This window comes from Oryzias latipes, chromosome 1 (genome assembly GCF_002234675.1).
Source record: "Oryzias latipes chromosome 1, ASM223467v1".
NCBI classification, from domain to species: domain Eukaryota; kingdom Metazoa; phylum Chordata; class Actinopteri; order Beloniformes; family Adrianichthyidae; genus Oryzias; species Oryzias latipes.
The window spans coordinates 351698-374043 of record NC_019859.2 but is presented as its reverse complement, the minus strand read 5'-3'; the positions used below and the strand labels follow the sequence as shown (position 1 = coordinate 374043).

General features: G+C 54.4%; 1 protein-coding gene across 4 annotated transcripts in view; it reads left to right on the top strand.

Annotated features, from left to right (window-relative positions):
• Positions 1-16956, top strand: part of LOC101174888 (echinoderm microtubule-associated protein-like 6) — a 28978-nt gene extending 12022 nt beyond the window's left edge. For 2 of the 4 annotated variants that reach the window (XM_023953555.1, XM_023953559.1), the window contains exons 20-42: positions 1950-2077; positions 2668-2809; positions 2876-3028; positions 3107-3238; positions 3774-3862; positions 3936-4103; positions 4186-4387; positions 4477-4603; positions 4674-4752; positions 6372-6501; positions 6573-6671; positions 7707-7727; positions 8705-8878; positions 8955-9163; positions 9237-9394; positions 10054-10168; positions 10258-10446; positions 10516-10688; positions 12571-12733; positions 12816-12919; positions 14325-14478; positions 14557-14657; positions 16674-16956. In XM_023953555.1, the coding sequence (XP_023809323.1) occupies positions 1950-2077; positions 2668-2809; positions 2876-3028; positions 3107-3238; positions 3774-3862; positions 3936-4103; positions 4186-4387; positions 4477-4603; positions 4674-4752; positions 6372-6501; positions 6573-6671; positions 7707-7727; positions 8705-8878; positions 8955-9163; positions 9237-9394; positions 10054-10168; positions 10258-10446; positions 10516-10688; positions 12571-12733; positions 12816-12919; positions 14325-14478; positions 14557-14657; positions 16674-16698 (3035 nt within the window). In that variant the 3' untranslated portion in view covers positions 16699-16956. Of the gene's footprint in view, positions 1-1949; positions 2078-2667; positions 2810-2875; positions 3029-3106; positions 3239-3773; positions 3863-3935; positions 4104-4185; positions 4388-4476; positions 4604-4673; positions 4753-6371; positions 6502-6572; positions 6672-7706; positions 7728-8704; positions 8879-8954; positions 9164-9236; positions 9395-10053; positions 10169-10257; positions 10447-10515; positions 10689-12570; positions 12734-12815; positions 12920-14324; positions 14479-14556; positions 14658-16673 lie in introns of those variants that run through there. The other 2 variants (XM_023953556.1, XM_023953562.1) reach the window with 2 other exon arrangements.
• The last annotated feature ends 5390 nt before the right edge of the window (positions 16957-22346 follow it).

Below are 22346 nucleotides of genomic sequence, written 5' to 3'. Positions count from 1 at the left end.
GTGTCTGACCTGTCTGTCCGACCCGTGTGTCTGACCTGTCTGTCCGACCCGTGTGTCTGACCTGTCTGTCCGACCCATCTGTCTGACCCGTGTGTCTGACCTGTCTGTCCGACCCATCACTCTGACCTGTCTGTCCGACCCATCTGTCTGACCTGTCTGTCCGACCCTTGTGTCTGACCTGTCTGACCTGTCTGTCTGACCCTGTGTCTGACCTGTCTGTCTGACCTGTCTGTCTGACCCGTCTGTCTGACTTGTCTGTCTGACCTGTCTTTCTGACCCGTCTGTCTGACCTGTCTGTCTGACCCGTCTGTCTGACCCATCTGTCCGACTTGTCTGTCTGACATGTCTGTCTGACCCGTGTGTCTGACCTGTCTGTCTGACCCGTCTGTCCGACCCACGTCTGACCCGTTCACCCAACCCACGTCTGACCCGTCTGCCTGACCCGTTTGTCTGACCTGTCTGTCTGACCCGTCTGCCTGACCCGTCTTTCTGACCTGTCTGTCTGACCCATCTGTCCGACCCACGTCTGACCCGTCTGTCTGACCCGTCTGTCTGACCTGTCTGTCCGACTTGTGTGTATGACCTGTCTGTCTGACCCGTCTGTCTGACCCGTCTGTCTGACCTGTCTGTCTGACCTGTCTGTCCGACCCGTCTGTCCGACCCATATGTCTGACCCGTCTGTCCGTCCCACGTCTGACCCGTCTGTCTGACCTGTCTGTCTGACCTGTCTGTCTGACCCATCCGTCCGACCCACGTCTGACCCGTCTGTCTGACCTGTCTGTCTGACCCGTGTGTCTGACCCGTCTGTCTGACCTGTCTGTCCGACCCATATGTCTGACCCGTCTGTCCGTCCCACGTCTGACCCGTCGGTCTGACCTGTCTGTCTGACCTGTCTGTCTGACCCATCCGTCCGACCCACGTCTGACCCGTCTGTCTGACCCGTCTGTCTGACCTGTCTGTCTGACCTGTCTGTCCGACCCATATGTCTGACCCGTCTGTCCGTCCCACGTCTGACCCGTCTGTCTGACCTGTCTGTCTGACCTGTCTGTCTGACCCATCCGTCCGACCCACGTCTGACCCGTCTGTCTGACCTGTCTGTCTGACCCGTGTGTCTGACCCGTCTGTCTGACTTGTCTGTCTGATCTGTCTGTCCGACCCATCCGTCCGACTCTCGTCTGACCCGTTTGTCTGTCCCGTCTGTCTGACCCGTCTGTCTGACCCGTCTGTCTGACCTGTCTGTCTGACCTGTCTGTCCGACCCGTCTGTCCGACCCATATGTCTGACCCGTCTGTCCGTCCCACGTCTGACCCGTCTGTCTGACCTGTCTGTCTGACCTGTCTGTCTGACCCATCCGTCCGACCCACGTCTGACCCGTCTGTCTGACCTGTCTGTCTGACCTGTCTGTCTGACCCATCCGTCCGACCCACGTCTGACCCGTCTGTCTGACCTGTCTGTCTGATCTGTCTGTCCGACCCATCCGTCCGACCCTCGTCTGACCCGTTTGTCTGACCCGTCTGTCTGACCTGTCTGTCTGACCTGTCTGTCTGACCCATCCGTCCGACCCACGTCTGACCCGTCTGTCTGACCTGTCTGTCTGACCTGTCTGTCTGACCCATCCGTCCGACCCACGTCTGACCCGTCTGTCTGACCTGTCTGTCTGACCTGTCTGTCCGACCCATATGTCTGACCCGTCTGTCCGTCCCACGTCTGACCCGTCTGTCTGACCTGTCTGTCTGACCTGTCTGTCTGACCCATCCGTCCGACCCACGTCTGACCCGTCTGTCTGACCTGTCTGTCTGACCCGTGTGTCTGACCCGTCTGTCTGACTTGTCTGTCTGATCTGTCTGTCCGACCCATCCGTCCGACTCTCGTCTGACCCGTTTGTCTGTCCCGTCTGTCTGACTTGTCTGTCTGACTTGTCTGTCTGACCCGTCTGTGTTTTGATGCAGGTCTCCTGCTGGAGGACAACCCATCCATCAGGGCAATCACTCTGGGCCATGGTCACATCCTGCTTGGAACCAAGAACGGGGAGATCCTGGAGATCGACAAGAGTGGACCCATGACCCTGCTGGTTCAGGTCAGGAGGGTGGCTGTAAGCCACACCCACAAATACACACACTCAGAGACAAACACACACTCCCTGTAGTAAGTGGGAGTAATAACAGCAGGGTCTGCGTTAGTCTTCAGGCCGACTTAACTGGCAAACTCCAGACTCGCGTCTCTAAACGGCTCAGCCTAACCCTAATCATTAACCATGCCTACATCTCTGTGAACAAACTGCAGAGGCTGCCCCTTAGTGGGGCTGAAGGGCAACCTCTTCTGTGGCCATACACCCACACAAACACACAAACACCCACAAGTACACACTAATGTGCGCTATAACCCATAATATCTAAATATCTTTCAAAATAAAACGATGCGGCTCAGACCACAGACCACGTAGACCACAGAACCCAGTTCTGATGGTTTTCTGTTACAGTGATGTCACCATGGGTTCTTTTGGGTCAGTGAACCTCTAACCCAGAACCAACAGACCCGTACAGACTCTACAGTTCTGCTGGTCTCATAGATCTTGATCTTTTCTGGTCTGCTTGAACATGAAGTCAGCAGCTCCAGGTCTTTGATGAAATGTTCAAATGGAAATGATGGACAGTTTCTGTTCTTCAGGGTCACATGGAGGGCGAGGTTTGGGGTTTGGCGGCACACCCCCTGCTTCCTGTCTGCGCTACCGTCAGTGACGACAAGACTTTGAGGATCTGGGAGCTGTCGTCCAACCACAGGATGGTTGCCGTACGCAAACTGAAGAGAGGTGTGATGGGGGGCGGCGTACTTCACCTGAGCCGTCTGCTGTAGCTGACTCAAGTCCTCCCTTTAGGGGGGCGGTGCTGTGCCTTCTCCCCAGATGGTAAAGCTCTGGCAGTCGGTCTGAACGATGGAAGCTTCTTGGTGGTGAACGCTGACACTTTGGAGGACATGGTGACCTTCCACCATCGCCGAGAGCTCATCTCAGATATCCGCTTCTCTCAAGGTACCTGAACTTGTCACCCAGGTATGGCGTTGGCAGGTGTGGTATTTCGGCATCTGACTGGTGGGCGGTGTGTTTTAGATGTAGGCAAGTACCTGGCTGTGGCCTCTAACGACTCCTTTGTGGACATCTACAACGTCCTGACCAGCAAGAGAGTCGGGGTCTGCAAAGCAACTGCAAGCTGCATCACTCACATTGACTGGGACTCCAGAGGTGAGTTCACCTGGGCTGCTGTGGGCGGAGGTCTTCTGTGAAGCTTTGGTATATGGCGTATACTTTTATAGCGCTTTTCCACCTACAAGGACAAAGCGCTATAAAGTCACAGACCCATTCACCCAGTCACACACACATGCACACACACATTCACACACTGGTGGCGGCTCTGCTGCCGAACACAGGCGCCAGCCTACCACCAGAGGCAAGGTGGGGTTCAGTGTTTTGCCCAAGGACACTTTGACTAATGCGCGGGCAAGGCGGGAATCGAACCTGCAACCTTACGATCACGGGTCGACCGCCCTACCGCTGCACCACGGCCGCCCCTTTGGTGTGGGCGGAGCTCTGCTGTGAAGCTTGGTTGTGGGCGGAGCCCTGCTGTGAAGCTTGGTTGTGGGCGGAGCTCTGCTCTGAAGCTTGGTTGTGGGTGGAGCTCTGGTGTGAATCTTTGTTGTGGGCGGAGCTTTGCTGTGAAGCTTGATTGAACATCTCAAAGCAGAGATGAAGCCTGAAACATTTCAACGTTTCCCTGCAGGAAAGCTGCTTCTGGTCAACACTGGAGCTAAGGAGCTGCTCTTCTTTGAGGCGCCACGAGGACGGCGGCAGAACATCAGCCTCACTGAGGTCAGAAACCGTCTGACAGCGTTCAGACACCCACTGAACGTTCACAGCCCAACAATCAGGTGTGTCTGTTCAGTTCGAGAAGCTGGACTGGTCTACTTGGACGTCAGTCCTGGGTCCCACCTGTGAAGGGATCTGGCCGGCGCTGAGCTTCGTCAATGCCGCTTCGCTCTCCAAAGATCGAAAACTTCTCGCCACTGGAGACGACTTTGGTTTCCTGAAACTCTTCAGTTTCCCATCCAGGGTGATTCTGCGCAGCTGCTACCAGACGTGTATGACTATTCAAACCCATTTCCTCACTTCTGATCTTCTTGTCGTGGCATCAGGGCCAGTTTGCAAAGTTTAAGAAGTATGTGGGTCACAGCACCAATGTGACCAACGTCCGCTGGTCTAACGATGACTCTGTGCTGCTGTCGGTGGGTGGCGGGGACACGGCGCTGATGATCTGGTCCAGAGAGCCTCCGGGTCACAAAGAGAGTAAAGCTGTGGACAGCGAGGAGTCCGATGACGACACTGAGGAGGACGGAGGTAGACTCCTCCTTCCCAGAGGAGACTTTATCCATCCCAGAAGACAGTTCTACCGTAGGGATGGAGTCACAGGCTTGTTCTGCTTTTAGGCTACGACAGCGACGTGGCACGGGAGAAGGCAGTGGATTATGTCACTAAGATCTACTCATCCAGCATCAGGAACATGTCAGGAACCAAACCCCACCTTCAGCACAAGGAGCTTCCTGTGGAGGACAGGTGAGGTCCAGCTGACCGAACCAATCAGGTCTGAAACCATCAGTTCCAGACAGTCTGTGGTGCCTTTCAGGCCTCCAGTGAGCCGAGCCACTCCGCTGCCGGACAAACTGTTGAGGAACAACGTGACCAAAAAGAAGAAGGTGTTGGAGGCAAGTGTGGCGTGAGCTGTGGCGCGAGCCGTGGAGTGACCCGTGGCGCGAGCCGTGGCCCGAGCCATGGAGTGACCCGTGGCGTGACCCGTGGCGCGAGCCGTGGAGTGACCCGTGGAGTGACCCGTGGCGTGACCCGTGGCGCGAGCTGTGGAGTGAGCCATGGCGCGAGCCGTGGAGTGACCCGTGGCGCGAGCCGTGGAGTGACCCGTGGCGCGAGCCGTGGCGCGAGCCGTGGAGCGAGCCCTGGCGCGAGCCGTGGAGCGAGCCGTGGCGCGAGCCGTGGAGTGAGCCGTGGCGCGAGCCGTGGAGGGACCCGTGGCGCGAGCCGTGGAGTGACCCGTGGCGCGACCCGTGGAGCGAGCCGTGGCGCGAGCCGTGGCGCGAGCCGTGGCGCGAGCTGTGGAGCGAGCCGTGGCGCGAGCCGTGGCGCGAGCTGTGGAGTGACCCGTGGCGCGAGCCGTGGAGCGAGCCCTGGCGCGAGCCGTGGAGTGACCCGTGGCGCGAGCCCTGGCGCGAGCCCTGGCGCGAGCCCTGGCGCGAGCCGTGGAGTGACCCGTGGCGCGAGCCATGGAGCGAGCCCTGGCGCGAGCCGTGGAGTGACCCGTGGCGTGACCCGTGGCGCGAGCCGTGGAGTGACCCGTGGCGCGAGCCGTGGAGTGACCCGTGGCGTGAGCCGTGGAGCGAGCCCTGGCGCGAGCCGTGGAGTGACCCGTGGCGCAAGCCCTGGCGCGAGCCGTGGAGTGACCCATGGCGCGAGCCGTGGAGCGAGCCCTGGCGCGAGCCGTGGAGCGAGCCCTGGCGCGAGCCGTGGAGTGACCCGTGGCGCGAGCCGTGGCGCGAGCCGTGGAGTGACCCGTGGCGCGAGCCGTGGCGTGACCCGTGGCGTGAGCCGTGGACTGACCCGTGGCGCGAGCCGTGGAGTGACCCGTGGCGCGAGCCGTGGAGTGACCCGTGGCGCGAGTCGTGGCGTGAGCCGTGGAGTGACCCGTGGCGCGAGCCGTGGAGTGACCCGTGGCGCGAGCCGTGGAGTGACCCGTGGAGCGCACATAGAAGGCTGCATTTACACTGCAGGTCTTGATGCCCAAATCCGATTTTCTGATTAAATCCAACTTTTTTGACGACCCGCTTACATCATGTTTTAAAAGTGACCCGTATACGATTTGTCTGCTTAGATGGCACACGCTAATGCATGTATCCCATTTATTTCCACATATGCATGAGGCCTGAATCCAATCTGAGAAAATCAGAATCCATGCGTTTTTTTCCTGCTTACACGTTCACCGGTCATATCCGATCTGTGCCACATGAGAGGAAAAAATTGGAATTGGGTCACTTGAACCATGCAGTGTAACCCTTGTGCTATCCTAGGCACTTTAATGTTGGGTCATCTAGACCCACTAGACAGTGCTCTGAACCTTTTTTCTTCAATGATTTGTGATCTTCACTGGTGTCCATGGATTACATGAAATCTTTCCACCTTTATCCACCTTTGTCATGGTAGGGAGAAGACCTCAATGGAAGGGGGGGGGGGTCATCTAAGATAGCTAAAGGGTTATATGGGGTACAAGATGTCACCTGGCTGTGCTCAGTTCTGGCTCATCCCTGTCGGCATGCAGGACCTGGTCTTGGACCACGTCTTTGGATACCGAGGCTTTGACTGTCGCAACAACCTGCACTACCTAAATGACGGCACTGACATCATCTTTCACACCGCCGCCACTGCGGTCATCCAGAACCTGTCCTCCGGTTAGTAGAACCTTCATCCTCTGAAAAAGTGCAGCTGACCACCTCTCACTTCCTGTTTCCTGTCCTGACAGGAACCCAGACCTTCTACCTGGAGCACACTGACGACATCCTCTGTCTGACCGTCAACCAGCACCCCAAGTACCAGAACGTGGTTGCCACCGGGCAGATTGGTGAGTGGACGACCCGACGGGTTCAACTCCAGACCGGAGTCCAGACCGGGTTCATGGAAACCGTCCACGTGTTCTTAGAACTCCTGTCATTTTCTCCACAACCAATGAGGTGACCCCTGCAGCTCTGGGCCCAGTCACGGAGGAGGTTCCTCAAAAACGCGCCTGGATACATTCGGCTGGATGGAAAAAGACACCGATTTCAGACGTGCATTTTAGATGTTCACCGCGCCCAAATAATGATACAAATGCTTTGTTTCTATGATTCTTCTAAATCCTCAATGCAAATGAAAGTCTGCATCATTTTCAAGTCACTATCCATTAGAGTGAAACAGATGTTCTTGAACAAACCTCCTAAAGAAAACTGGATTTCTTTCTAAACTAAAGTCTCTCTTCCACAACAGATGCTAAAGAACTGAAAATGCTCATTTGTTGAATTTGCTGCATTACGAGGTCATATTTTCTGACATCTAAAACTATTCTAATCAATAATCTTCAAAGGTCAAGTTCCGTTTGAACATAGGAGCCTTTTTTGGAGCAGCTTCTCAGTCCTTGGACCATTGAAATGGTGAATTTTTGAAGTTTGGAATTTCTTTGCAGAATGTCAGACACTGATTGTCACAGATGTCTGAGAGCCAAAGAGCCCAGAGACACGAAATCCTCCCTGAGTTTCATTCAAAAACAAATTAAATCTTTTTGACACTTGCATACGATTTGCATAATCATTAGGAAGGTGCTGTAGTTTTAGCTGTAGAGTTTTTGTTCGGTGTTCAGAGTCTGTTGATCGTCTCTGACTGCCAAACCCAACAGAGAACCAGAGGTTTGGCTTCTTCTTGTCTGTTCTTGAGCATGGATCGGGGGGGTAGACTTGGGGCGGCGGTAATGGGTCGCTCACAGCGGCAGTGACAGAGCTGCAGAGCTGTCATCTGATTGGTCAGCAGGTCTTACATGCATGCCTGGCTGCCATCAGCCCATCACACTCTTTCTGTTTTATCTTTCTGCACTGCTTCCTCATTGTTACGCCCGCCCCACCACCAGGTGATTCCTCTGAGCAGCCAGGTAAGTGGGGCTCACCGTGTTCGGCAGAGCCGGGCTCAGGCCCGGCCCGTTTGTAGTTGCATGTGTACCGTCTGCACTTGCTGAGGTCCTTCTCAGTCCCCCTCTGTTTGGTGGGAGTAGGGGTGGGGCCAGTTCATCTACAGCAAATACAGCTGGTATACACAGATGGATGACCGTCAAAGCCTCCTTCCGTCACATGGTTGGATAAAAGTTTGTCCGTTCATGTGACGGACATGTCTGGTTCTTGGCTGGGTCCATGTTCCGTCTGTAGATCTCTGCTCCCAGTGTCCCGCCTGCCTCTGTTTGTCTTCCTGTTCTTGAAACAAGCCATGGTTCCACAGCTCATAGAAGGCTGAAGGTCCTTCACCTTTTGATCTTTCAGAGTCCAGGGGCCTCATTTCTAAAACTTTGCGTAGGATTTGCGTCAGAAGTGGCGTACGGATGAAACATAGGACGTGCGTACGCACATAAATATTCGGATTTATAAAACCGTGCGCAAGCACATCCTACGCATCTTTGTCATTGTCATTGTCATTTTCACTTTCACGTGTTTCTTCCATCTGCCGACGGTGTCGCCGTCTCTCATTTCACCCGTTTTTGTGCGTACGCCTGGGTCAGAGCGTGGAGGACCGCACATTTTCCCGTCAAGTTTGCTTTTTATAAATCTCAACTATTGCGTAGAGAGTGGCGTACGCCTTCTTTTGTGCGTACGCAACCTTTAGAAATGAGGCCCCAGATCTCCTAGAACCTTCTATCCCCTGTTCTTTTGAAGTCTTGAAGTTCTTTCTGTTGGTAGAAACTGTCCTCTCTGGTCTTTGGTTTCACTGACAGCTTTGAAGGTTGACGTACTTCCTTGGTTCAGGGTTTGATAGATTCCAGGATGTCTGGGTTCTCTTTGCTCTGTGGTTCTTAGCTCCTCCTCTCATTTGAGCCCTGAAGTTCTTCGCTTTGTGGTATCTGTTGGTCTCTTCTCAAAGGTCTGGCTCCGTCCATCCATGTTTGGGATGCCGTGACCAAGCAGACGCTGTCCATCCTGCGCTGTTCGCACGCTAAAGGTGTTGGCTACGTGAACTTCAGCGCCACCGGGAAGCTGTTGCTTTCCGTGGGGGTGGAGCCAGAGCACACCATTACAGTGTGGAGGTGGCAGGAAGGTGAGTTGCGGTGATGCTCCATGGAGATGGTTTGTGATTGGCAGGACAGACGCATGACCTCTGACTCCTCTGTCAGGCACTAAGGCGAGCAGCAAAGGCGGCCATACTGAGCGGATCTTCGTGGTGGAATTTAGACCAGACTCGGACACCCAGTTTGTGTCGGTCGGGGTCAAACACATCAAATTCTGGACTTTGGTTGGTGGCTCGCTTATGTACAAGAAGGGTGTGATCGGCTCGGTGGAGGACAGTCGGGTTCAGACCATGCTGTCCGTGGCGTTTGGCGCTGTAAGGACCCCAAACCTTTTCCTAAAACTGCTCCTTCACTAATTTGCTCTGAATCCATGTTTGTTTGGTCTAGAACAACCTGACGTTCAGTGGCGCCATCAATGGAGATGTTTACGTTTGGAGAGAGCACTTCCTGGTGCGGGTGGTGGCAAAAGCACACAGTGGCCCCATCTTTACCATGTACACCACCCTGAGGGATGGGCTGATCGTCACCGGCGGGAAGGAACGACCGTGAGTGCACCAATCCACCCTGTTCCTTCATCCTACCACGGCCTATACCATCTGATAGGCTAATGGGGGGGGGGGGGGGGGCATCTGCAAGATACCAGCAATAATACCAGTGATCCCACAGACGCATGAAGTAAGAACTATCGAGTGTAGAAACACAGAAAACTGAATCTGAGAGATTATTATGGCAGCGCCTAGAACGAGTCCATGACTCCTAAAGCCATTTCTGATGCTCACAGGGTTGAGTTTGGGATCAGAGGCTGGTCCAGCAAGCTGACCGACTGCTTCATCCTGCAGAGTAAAGAAGAAAGGAACCGGTTCTAACTTTAGGAATGATTCCAGTTCCTGGAGATGCTAACAAAGCCCCTATAGATTGTGGAACTTCAAAGGAAAACAAAGACTTTGGTGGAGATTTAATGCTCTAACATTACCCACAGTTTTCTGAAAGCAGCAGAAGGAAGGTCTGAAGGATTTCGGATCCCGTGTGACCCGATGGAAGCTGATCAATCGCAGAATCATCACAGAAAGTTGAAATTGTCATTCTGTGTCCTCGAGTTGCGTTATGAAACAGTGGGACCCAACTGATCACAGAGAATCCTCCAGGATGTGTTATGGATGAGGACTTGTGTTTGATGCTCCTCCATTGTTCTGGTGCTAAACAGGACCAAGGAGGGAGGAGCTGTGAAGCTCTGGGACCAGGAGATGAAACGCTGCAGAGCCTTTCAGCTGGAGACGGGTCAGCCAGTTGAGAATGTCCGCTCTGTCTGCAGAGGAAAGGTGAGAGCTGTCCTCCACCTGAAGCTGTAGCTCCCTTTCGTCTCTGCTTCTGGTGGTGAATCAGAACCTCTACCACCGTTTTCATCCAGGGTAAAATCCTGGTGGGAACCAAAGACGGAGAGATCATTGAGGTTGGAGAGAAGAACGCTGCCTCCAACACCATGATCAATGGACACACTCACGGGGGGATCTGGGGTTTGGCTTCTCACCCTTTCAAAGATGTCTTCATCTCTGCTGGTGATGATGGGACCATCCGGATATGGGACCTGGTTGATAAGGTACAGGACAAACGTTACTTGGGTTCCAAGTTTCAAGTGGCCTAACATGTGACTCTGCCTCTGCACCAGAAACTGCTAAACAAGGTCAGTTTAGGTCATCCTGCTAAGTGCACATCCTACAGTCCCAACGGAGAGATGGTGTCCATCGGCATGGAGACCGGAGAGTTCATTGTCCTGCTGGTCAACTCTCTGACCATTTGGGGGAAGAAGAGGGACCGTAATGTCTCCATCCAGGACATTCGGTAGGTCGTCCAACCTTCAAAAAGATCCAGTGTTTAGTCCTGAGGCTGGTTTGGCCTCCACAAAACCTTCACACGTTCATGCTCTGCATTTCCTCAGGACATTTACTGCCCCAAGCCAACCCAACACAAGTAAGTGAGGGAAAATCACAGCTAGATTGACGGGTGGATTGGTGTCATGTCTGCTATCAGACAGGGAGCTCCGCCCTGTTTTCTTCATCACGCCTGCTCCCGCAAAACTCTGAGAACTTATTCCCGCGCAATAATAGAGCTGCATCGATTTTGTGCGTATTTGTATTGATATTATTTAAGAGATTGTTTGTTTCGTTTTCCCTGGCCTGCATGTAAAAAAAAAAAAGTATTTGATAAACTTCTCCAAACGTCAAACTTTCCTTGTTTAGCTTCTGTGCTGTACATCAGCGGTCCCTCCCCAACCTTTTTTGTGCCACGGACCGGTTTGACGTCTGGCAATATTCTCTCGGACCGGTATGTTAAATGTGGCGGACAGACGCTGCAGCAACGCCGGCCGGCCTTTTCCACTTAGCAAAGAAACTTTCCTGACGTTTGTTTTTACTCATTTTTCTAGTTCCTGGGTTTTATTTTAGCGGTATCCCGTCACGTGACCCAGAAGAGCAAATTGACCTGCGTCAAGAGAGACATAGACGGATGGAACAGAGAATCGGGCAATTTTTCAAAATAAAACATCTTTCAGATTCCGAAATAGATAAAACGGAAGTAAAGTAAGTTATTTTATTTTTCCTGTGCGGCCCGGTACCAAATGACCCGTGGAACGGTACCGGCCCGGGGATTGGGGACCACTGCTGTAAATACCTCGTTTGAGGTTCTTCTCTACATCATCTGTTGACATCTCCATCATGTCGCAAGGCAACGTCCCGAATCCCACGGTGTTTCTTTTTTAGCCGCACGCTCCCGCCCGCAGCAAAATTCAAACCGCCCGCTCCCGCGAGATTTGCGTGGGACCCGGCGGGACCCAATCCCATTGCAGCCCTCTACTCCGCCTCTCCCTCTACTGATCAATCTTGGTAACACTCACCTGGTGATGAGTTGTAGGTCATGACTGAAAGAATGAGCTCCCGGATACAAATGAGGTGTTCCAGGCCTGTCCCACCGGGCGGAGACCCCAGGGAATGGTAAATCCAGATTCCAGTTGGCTCGTCTCTGCTCTGCAAACATGTAGTTGTAGATTTAGATAAGTTAATTCTTCTCTATAATCGCCTGTCCGTCCTGGGGGAGGATCCCTCCTTCATGTGGACACCCCTGAGGTTTCTGCTTTTTTCCAGAATCCTTTTTTTAGGAGCTCTTCCTTACAGAGAAGGGGGGTCTAAGGGCAACGATGACAGTTTGGTTAAGTTTAACAATCAGCTGTTGTATTTTATGATTGATTTCATGTTCATTACACAAATACTGGGATGAAGCCCGTTGAGTCAACTGTGTTGTCCATCAGTGTGTAACCTATAACTTATAACCTGTAGGGCTCAGGGTCTTGCTCAAGGACGCTTTGACGCATAGGCAGGCAGGGCGTCTGTATGTCGAAGGTCGACCGCTCTACCTCGTTGTCCCTCCGACCCGTTACCGGAGAAGCAGAAGAAAATGGACGGATGGACTTTTGTTGTCAAAGTTTTCTTTCACCACAGATCCTCAACTCGTGCAGTTTCAGTAGATTAGACTTTTTGTCTTTGATGTCGTTTTTCCGCCGTCATGGCCGTTGTCGTGGCAATGGTGGAAGACAGCGTGGGAAGCTGTAGTCAACCTCAGAACATTTGCAGTATTCAGGGGGACAAAAAGCAATGAGGTCGGGGTCAGCTGCTGTCCAAGCGTGCCACAGAATCCTTTCTTAGCTCTATTCATTAAACTTCTGTCTCAGGTTCAGTCCAGACAACCGGTTCCTGGCCGTGGGTTCGGTTGAAAGTGCGGTGGACTTTTACGACCTGTCTCTTGGGCCTTCTCTCAACCGGATCGGTTACTGTAAAGACATCTCCGGTACCGTGATCCAGATGGACTTCTCTGCTGACAGCAGGCACATCCAGGTGAGTTTTTCAGACTTCTGACCCGGTCTCGACAGGATGGGGGGTGCCGTGGTGCATCTGCTGATCTGGTCGTACTCTGTAGGTGTCCACCAGCACCTACACTCGTCAGGTGCATGAAGTCCCGTCTGGAAAGGTTGTCACCGAGCAGAATGCCATTAACAGGATTACCTGGGCCAGCTGGACCAGGTGAGGCTTAGTCCTGTTCATCAACTGACCCAGTCAAGACTCAGATGTGTGATTTGTGTCCAGTAGCTGGCGCACTCTTATGGAGAACATTAGAGAAATGACACACACCGCTCTTAACGGAGGTCCAGGGTAGATAGAGAATTTCTGTCCAGTGAAGCTCCTCCCCTCAGCAGCAGAGGTAGATGTTTCTTTAGAGCTGGAGCTGAAGGACGGGTTCTGTCTAGATCAGGGGTCGGGAACCTTTTTGGCCAAGAGAGCCATAAATGCCACATATTTTGAAATGTAATTTCCAAAGAGCCATACAATAATGTAGTGTCTCTTCCCCACACTGAGGCACGGAGACTTAACCTCTTTTAAAGTTCTTTATTCTGGTTACTGTAGACCGCAACAAACGCCGTTCAATTAATTCAGCAACTCCTGAATCTCTCCCGCCGAGACGAGAGCGAGCGCTTCTCCCAACTTTATATTCGCTCCTGCCGCGTCAGCCCTCCCCTTTCCCTTATTCGGCCCACAGCTGAACCCCATTGGTCCAAACTAACAACAGGCTGAGCGACAGAACTGAGAGCCAATCAGATCTCTGCTTGATGCGTTCATTGAACTCCAGAACTTTTAACGCGGCCCAACAGCCACCCAGTCCAACTCCGTCCGCGACAATTTGTTTAAAACTAAATATACAAGTGAATGTGTGCATTTGATGTAATTTCAACATTTTTAAAGTACAATAAGTCTGTGGATTCTTTTTAATAACATTGTTATGCTGTTGCTAATAAATGATGAGTATTTCTCGTGGTAGTTTTGCTGATGGTCTAGTCTGGTTGATACGTGGTGAGTTTCTGCTTCATGCAGGCGTTGAGACTTTAAACGTGATCGTAGTCTGAATGTTCTGTAGATGTGAGACAGACATGGAGCCAAACACACACTCACACACTGCAGTGAGTGACGGGCATTGGGTTTTACATTTTTATCCCTGCGCGGTTCACCTGCTGCCCTCACAACCCCCCCCACCCTCTGCTTTCTTCCTCACACCCCGTCCCCGCAACTGCGCACTCTTCCTCAGAGACGGGAGCGCAGTTTTGGGCACGGCAATTTACAGGTTTCCGGCTGCTACAAACTCTGTGAAATAATAGATAATAGTAAAGTGACCTCTGGCATCGCATCGCGCCCCAGAAGGACTGGTCTAATGAAAAAAAAGTATAATTAAAGATTTGTCTGCGAGCCACATGTGACCATCGAAAGAGCCATATATGGCCCGCGAGCCATAGGTTCCCGACCCCTGGTCTAGAACGTGGTTCTAGGATGTGATTGGAGCCGTCCAGGTGTCTTGCTGAAGCTCCTGAAGGTCTGAAGGTGGGTGGGGCTTTAGGGTCGGCGTGCTGCAGCTCTTCACTGCGGTTGTCTTTCTCAGCATCCTTGGCGACGAGGTCCTCGGCGTTTGGCCCCGTAACGCCGACAAGGCCGACGTGAACTGTGTGTGCGTTTCCCACGCCGGCCTGAACCTGGCGAGCGGAGACGACTTCGGCCTCATCAAGCTCTTCGAGTTCCCGTGTCCTGAGAAGTTTGTGAGTGCACGTCACGAGAACAAGCACACACACCTGCAAGCTTCACACACTCACCTGTTCTGACACGCCCACTTACAGGCCAAACACAAGCGGTACTTCGGTCACTCCGCCCACGTCACCAACGTGCGCTTCTCCTGTGACGACAAGTTCTTAATCAGCGCCGGCGGCAGCGACTGCAGGTAAACGTTCTCACACAAAACACACATGTGCACCACACACACACACCAACCACACACACATGAAACGCAGACGCACAAAACACACAAACATGAAACAAACACATATATACAACACGCACATACCTAATGCTACCCCACGCCACTGGCCCAAGTGTGAACACCTGGCCCACGCTCTTATTGTGGAAGGGCCAACGTCCATATAGGTTCCGGGTCGGCACTTCCTGCTCCCGGCTGCTTCTGTGGAAAGTCGACACAAACTCATCCGGAAAACTTCAAGCTTCAGTGGGTTCATGGTAACCCCAAACCCCAAAAGCCTTGCTCATGGGACAGGGTTCTGGACCCTCCTCCGTTAGTGAGGCGAAATAAACATCCACACAAGACGCACACATGAAACAAACACACACAGAACAAATATACACAAAACAAATGAAAAACACACACGCCCTGTCAAAACGTCTCACAATCCCTGCGTCACTGAAGAACTTTTGTTCGTACTCAGAGATAGAAATGCTGTTTGGACCAAAGCGAGACCAACCGGCCCTGAAGAAACCCAAGAGACAAACATGTCTGCCTGGGAACGCTAAAGCTCAGACATTCTGGAAGCAAACCAGAACCCGAACTGGACCAAAGGTTAAATCAACCGGAGGATCTTATCATGAACTCTGTCACCTGCAGAAAAAGGAAGCTGGCTGGACCCCCTATCATCCCCACCAGTCTGTCATTCAGACCCTTCTCCTCATCCAGACAGGTTCCACTTCAGAGCTGCTAAAGACCATGAAAGCCCTTGACCCAAAAAATCTCCATTAAGACCCTTAATTCTTAGGACTCGCAGCAGATTTTAGAGTGGAAGCCATCGCCCAAATCGTTCTTTATTCAGTCAAACATGACAGCTGGAGTGTGGAGGCAGCTCTTCTATCAATCAATCAGAGCTAAATAACTACAGACCCATCTCCAACGGATCTGTTCTTGCTAAAATTCTCCAATCTGACGTAAACTCTCAACTAAAACCCTTTTCAACATGTACCTCGGTGTGAAACTCAGTCCGGTTTCAGGGCGGTCCACACCCCTGAAACCGCTGCTGTGTCTGTAACCAACGACATAATTAATGCCCTAAACAAAAATACACTGTGCAGCCCTCTGTGGACTCATCTAAGGCCTTTGGTTCTGTTGACCACCAGCTTTTACCACAAAGGCTAAAGCTAATTGGTCAAAGTGATTCTGCTGCTGAGCGGGTTAGAAATGATCTCTGCCACAGAACCCAGTGTGTGATTGTTGGGTTAGGGTTAGGTTAGGTCAATTGTTGAACAGCAGTAATGGAGTCCCCCAGGGCTCCATGTTGGCTCCTGTCATTTTCACCGTCCTTATTAATAACCTGGATAATGCAAATGTAAAATTTCATTTTTATGCAGATGACACCATCATTTATGTGTTTGCTTCTTCTATCAGTCACGCCGTGAATGAGTGTGGGCAGTTTAGATCATGTCCTGAGCTGAATCACCGTCTTACGTCATCATGACGTCATCATGACGTCATCATGTGACGTCATGATGACGTCATCATGTGACGTTGCAGCATGTTCCAGACCACATGTATGAAACTGCAGAGTTTTTAAAATTCCCTGTTCAAACCGTTTTTTTCTTCACCGAGTCGTTTCCTAGAAACAAAACATTCTTAGTCACAAAGGACGCCATACCTGTGATGATGTCACATGACGTCAGCTCATCAACGCCACAAACACCTGTGACCCCCCCCCCCCCAGAAGACGAGAGGAGAAGAAAAGCAAAATGATCCTGATCATCATCATCATCATCATCATCATCACAGCAGCTACAGCAAAAATTAACGACTAAAAATCAACACACAAAGCCCCCACCCAAAACAACACACACTGATACACAAACGCACAGAAACCACTTAGGTCCACACGTTGCTGCTGATCAGGACGTTGATGCTTCTTTCCTGTGTTCTTTTGTGTGTTGTTGTGTGCTGCTGTGTGTTGTTGTGTGTTCTCTGCAGCCTCTTCGTCTGGAAGTGTCATTGAACTTCCTCCAGCCTCTTCTTCCTCGCCAGCGTCAGACAGGCTCCGCCTACAGTCCAGCGATGAGATGGCTGCTGCTGTGTTTTGTGTTCAGATCTGTGTGAGTCTTAGTTGTGTTTGTGTTGTGGTGTTTGTGCCTTCAGCACAAATCTGTTCTTTAAACTGTGGTGCTACAATCATTCAGGGCTCCAACAGCAGGAAAAAAACCTGTGATTCAGTAGCAACTCGTAAAAATGGAATAAAGTTCATTTCTACCTCAAACTGGAACGTTTCCACCTGTGTGTCACGAGTCGCTGCAGGCCACCTGTGTGTCACGAGTCGCTGCAGGCCACCTGTCCGTCACGAGTCGCTGCAGGCCACCTGTCCGTCACGAGTCGCTGTAGGCCACCTGTCCGTCACGAGTCGCTGTAGGCCACTTGTGTGTCACGAGTCACTGCAGGCCACCTGTCCGTCACGAGTCGCTGCAGGCCACCTGTCCGTCACGAGTCGCTGTAGGCCACCTGTCCGTCACGAGTCGCTGTAGGCCACTTGTGTGTCACGAGTCACTGCAGGCCACCTGTCCGTCACGAGTCGCTGCAGGCCACCTGTCCGTCACGAGTCGCTGTAGGCCACCTGTCCGTCACGAGTCGCTGTAGGCCACCTGTCCGTCACGAGTCGCTGTAGGCCACCTGTGTGTCACGAGTCGCTGTAGGCCACCTGTGTGTCACGGGTCGCTGTAGGCCACCTGTGTGTCACGGGTCGCTGCAGGCCACCTGTCCGTCACAATTCAGTGGATTCCACCTGTCTGTCACAAGTCGCTGCAGGTCACCTGTCCGTCACGAGTCGCTGTAGGCCACCTGTGTGTCACGAGTCGCTGTAGGCCACCTGTGTGTCACGGGTCGCTGCAGGCCACCTGTCCGTCACAATTCAGTGGATTCCACCTGTCTGTCACAAGTCGCTGCAGGTCACCTGTCCGTCACGAGTCGCTGTAGGCCACCTGTGTGTCACGAGGCGCTGGATTGCACCTGTATGTCACGAGTCGCTGCAGGCCACCTGTGTGTCACGAGTCGCTGCAGGCCACCTGTCCGTCACGAGTCGCTGTAGGCCACCTGTGTGTCACGAGTCGCTGTAGGCCACTTGTGTGTCACGAGTCGCTGCAGGCCACCTGTCCGTCACGAGTCGCTGCAGGCCACCTGTCCGTCACGAGTCGCTGTAGGCCACCTGTCCGTCACGAGTCGCTGTAGGCCACCTGTGTGTCACGGGTCGCTGCAGGCCACCTGTCCGTCACAATTCAGTGGATTCCACCTGTCTGTCACAAGTCGCTGCAGGTCACCTGTCCGTCACGAGTCGCTGTAGGCCACCTGTGTGTCACGAGGCGCTGGATTGCACCTGTATGTCACGAGTCGCTGCAGGCCACCTGTCTGTCACGAGTCGCTGCAGGCCACCTGTCCGTCACGAGTCGCTGTTGGCCACTTGTGTGTCACGAGTCACTGCAGGCCACCTGTCCGTCACGAGTCGCTGTAGGCCACCTGTCCGTCACGAGTCGCTGTAGGCCACCTGTCCGTCACGAGTCGCTGTAGGCCACCTGTGTGTCACGAGTCGCTGCAGGCCACCTGTCCGTCAAGAGTCGCCGCAGGCCACCTGTCCGTCAAGAGTCGCTGCAGGCCACCTGTCCGTCAAAAGTCGCTGCAGGCCACCTGTCCGTCACGAGTCGCTGTTGGCCACTTGTTTTGTCACGAGTCACTGCAGGTCACCTGTCCGTCTCGAGTCGCTGTAAGCCACCTGTGTGTCACGAGTCGCTGTAGGCCACCTGTGTGTCACGAGTCGCTGCAGGCCACCTGTCCGTCACGAGTCGCTGTAGGCCACCTGTGTGTCACAAGTCGCAGGATTCCACCTGTCTGTCACAAGTCGCTGCAGGCCACCTGTCTGTCACGAGTCGCTGCAGGCCACCTGTGTGTCACGAGTCGCTGGATTCCACCTGTATGTCACGAGTCGCTGCAGGCCACCTGTGTGTCACAAGTCGCTGCAGGCCACCTGTCCGTCACGAGTCGCTGCAGGCCACCTGTGTGTCACAAGTCGCTGCAGGCCACCTGTCTGTCACGAGTCGCTGCAGGCCACCTGTCCGTCACGAGTCGCTGCAGGCAACCTGTCTGTCACGAGTCGCTGCAGGCCACCTGTGTGTCACGAGTTGCTGCAGGCCACCTGTGTGTCACGAGTTGCTGCAGGCCAACTGTGTGTCACGAGTCGCTGCAGGCCACCTGTGTGTCACGAGTCGCTGCAGGCCACCTGTGTGTCACGAGTTGCTGCAGGCCAACTGTGTGTTATAAGTCGCTGCAGGCCACCTGTGTGTCACAAGTTGCTGCAGGTCACCTGTCCGTCACGAGTCACTGTTGGCCACTTGTGTGTCACGAGTCGCTGGATTCCACCTGTATGTCACGAGTCGCTGTTGGCCACTTGTGTGGCATGAGTCACTGCAGGCCACCTATCCGTCACGAGTCGCTGGATTCCACCTGTATGTCACGAGTCGCTGCAGGCCACCTGTCCGTCACGAGTCGCTGTTGGCCACTTGTGTGTCACGAGTCACTGCAGGTCACCTGTCCGTCACGAGTCGCTGTTGGCCACTTGTGTGTCACGAGTCGCTGGATTCCACCTGTATGTCACGAGTCGCTGCGGGCCACCTGTCTGTCACGAGTCGCTGTTGGCCACTTGTGTGTCATGAGTCACTGCAGGTCACCTGTCCGTCTCGAGTCGCTGTAAGCCACCTGTGTGTCACAAGTCGCTGGATTCCACCTGTCCGTCACGAGTCGCTGTAGGCCACCTGTGTGTCACGAGTCGCTGCAGGCCACCTGTGTGTCACGAGTCGCTGTAGGCCACTTGTGTGTCACGAGTCGCTGCAGGCCACCTGTCCGTCACGAGTCGCTGCAGGCCACCTGTCCGTCACGAGTCGCTGTAGGCCACCTGTCCGTCACGAGTCGCTGTAGGCCACCTGTGTGTCACGAGTCGCTGTAGGCCACCTGTGTGTCACAAGTCGCTGCAGGCCACCTGTGTGTCACAAGTCGCTGCAGGCCACCTGTCCGTCACGAGTCGCTGGAGGCCACCTGTCCGTCACGAGTTGCTGTAGGCCACCTGTCCGTCACGAGTCGCTGTAAGCCACCTGTCTGTCACAAGTCACTGCAGGCCACCTGTCTGTCACAAGTCGCTGCAGGCCACCTGTCCGTCACGAGTCGCTGCAGGCCACCTGTCTGTCACAAGTCGCTGCAGGCCACCTGTGTGTCACGAGTCGCTGCAGGCCACCTGTGTGTCACAAGTCGCTGCAGGCCACCTGTCCGTCACGAGTCGCTGGAGGCCACCTGTCCGTCACGAGTCGCTGTAGGCCACCTGTCAGTCACGAGTCGCTGTTGGCCACTTGTGTGTCACGAGTCACTGCAGGTCACCTGTCCGTCACGAGTCACTGTTGGCCACTTGTGTGTCACGAGTCGCTGGATTCCACCTGTATGTCACGAGTCGCTGTTGGCCACTTGTGTGGCATGAGTCACTGCAGGCCACCTGTGTGTCACGAGTCGCTGGATTCCACTTGTGTGTCACAAGTCGCTGCAGGCCACCTGTGTGTCACGAGTCGCTGTAAGCCACCTGTCTGTCACAAGTCGCTGCAGGCCACCTGTCTGTCACAAGTCGCTGCAGGCCACCTGTCCGTCACGAGTCGCTGCAGGCCACCTGTCTGTCACAAGTCGCTGCAGGCCACCTGTGTGTCACGAGTCGCTGCAGGCCACCTGTGTGTCACAAGTGGCTGCAGGCCACCTGTGTGTCACAAGTCGCTGCAGGCCACCTGTCCGTCACGAGTCGCTGGAGGCCACCTGTCCGTCACAAGTCGCTGCAGGCCACCTGTCCGTCACGAGTCGCTGGAGGCCACCTGTCCGTCACGAGTCGCTGTAGGCCACCTGTCCGTCACGAGTCGCTGTAGGCCACCTGTGTGTCACGAGTCGCTGTAGGCCACCTGTCTGTCACAAGTCGCTGCAGGCCACCTGTGTGTCACGAGTCGCTGTAGGCCACCTGTCCGTCACGAGTCGCTGTAGGCCACCTGTCCGTCACGAGTCGCTGCAGGCCACCTGTCTGTCACAAGTCGCTGCAGGCCACCTGTGTGTCACGAGTCGCTGCAGGCCACCTGTCTGTCACAAGTCGCTGCAGGCCACCTGTCCGTCACGAGTCGCTGTAGGCCACCTGTCCGTCACGAGTCGCTGCAGGCCACCTGTCCGTCACGAGTCGCTGTAGGCCACCTGTCCGTCACGAGTCGCTGTAGGCCACCTGTCTGTCACAAGTCGCTGCAGGCCACCTGTGTGTCACGAGTCGCTGTAGGCCACCTGTCCGTCACGAGTCGCTGTAGGCCACCTGTCCGTCACGAGTCGCTGCAGGCCACCTGTCTGTCACAAGTCGCTGCAGGCCACCTGTCCGTCACGAGTCGCTGCAGGCCACCTGTCTGTCACAAGTCGCTGCAGGCCACCTGTGTGTCACGAGTCGCTGCAGGCCACCTGTGTGTCACAAGTCGCTGCAGGCCACCTGTCCGTCACGAGTCGCTGGAGGCCACCTGTCCGTCACGAGTCGCTGTAGGCCACCTGTCAGTCACGAGTCGCTGTTGGCCACTTGTGTGTCACGAGTCACTGCAGGTCACCTGTCCGTCACGAGTCACTGTTGGCCACTTGTGTGTCACGAGTCGCTGGATTCCACCTGTATGTCACGAGTCGCTGTTGGCCACTTGTGTGGCATGAGTCACTGCAGGCCACCTGTGTGTCACGAGTCGCTGGATTCCACTTGTGTGTCACAAGTCGCTGCAGGCCACCTGTGTGTCACGAGTCGCTGTAAGCCACCTGTCTGTCACAAGTCGCTGCAGGCCACCTGTCTGTCACAAGTCGCTGCAGGCCACCTGTCCGTCACGAGTCGCTGCAGGCCACCTGTCTGTCACAAGTCGCTGCAGGCCACCTGTGTGTCACGAGTCGCTGCAGGCCACCTGTGTGTCACAAGTGGCTGCAGGCCACCTGTGTGTCACAAGTCGCTGCAGGCCACCTGTCCGTCACGAGTCGCTGGAGGCCACCTGTCCGTCACAAGTCGCTGCAGGCCACCTGTCCGTCACGAGTCGCTGGAGGCCACCTGTCCGTCACGAGTCGCTGTAGGCCACCTGTCCGTCACGAGTCGCTGTAGGCCACCTGTGTGTCACGAGTCGCTGTAGGCCACCTGTCTGTCACGAGTCGCTGCAGGCCACCTGTGTGTCACGAGTCGCTGTAGGCCACCTGTCCGTCACGAGTCGCTGTAGGCCACCTGTCCGTCACGAGTCGCTGCAGGCCACCTGTCTGTCACAAGTCGCTGCAGGCCACCTGTGTGTCACGAGTCGCTGCAGGCCACCTGTCTGTCACAAGTCGCTGCAGGCCACCTGTCCGTCACGAGTCGCTGTAGGCCACCTGTCCGTCACGAGTCGCTGCAGGCCACCTGTCCGTCACGAGTCGCTGTAGGCCACCTGTCCGTCACGAGTCGCTGTAGGCCACCTGTCTGTCACAAGTCGCTGCAGGCCACCTGTGTGTCACGAGTCGCTGTAGGCCACCTGTCCGTCACGAGTCGCTGTAGGCCACCTGTCCGTCACGAGTCGCTGCAGGCCACATGTCTGTCACAAGTCGCTGCAGGCC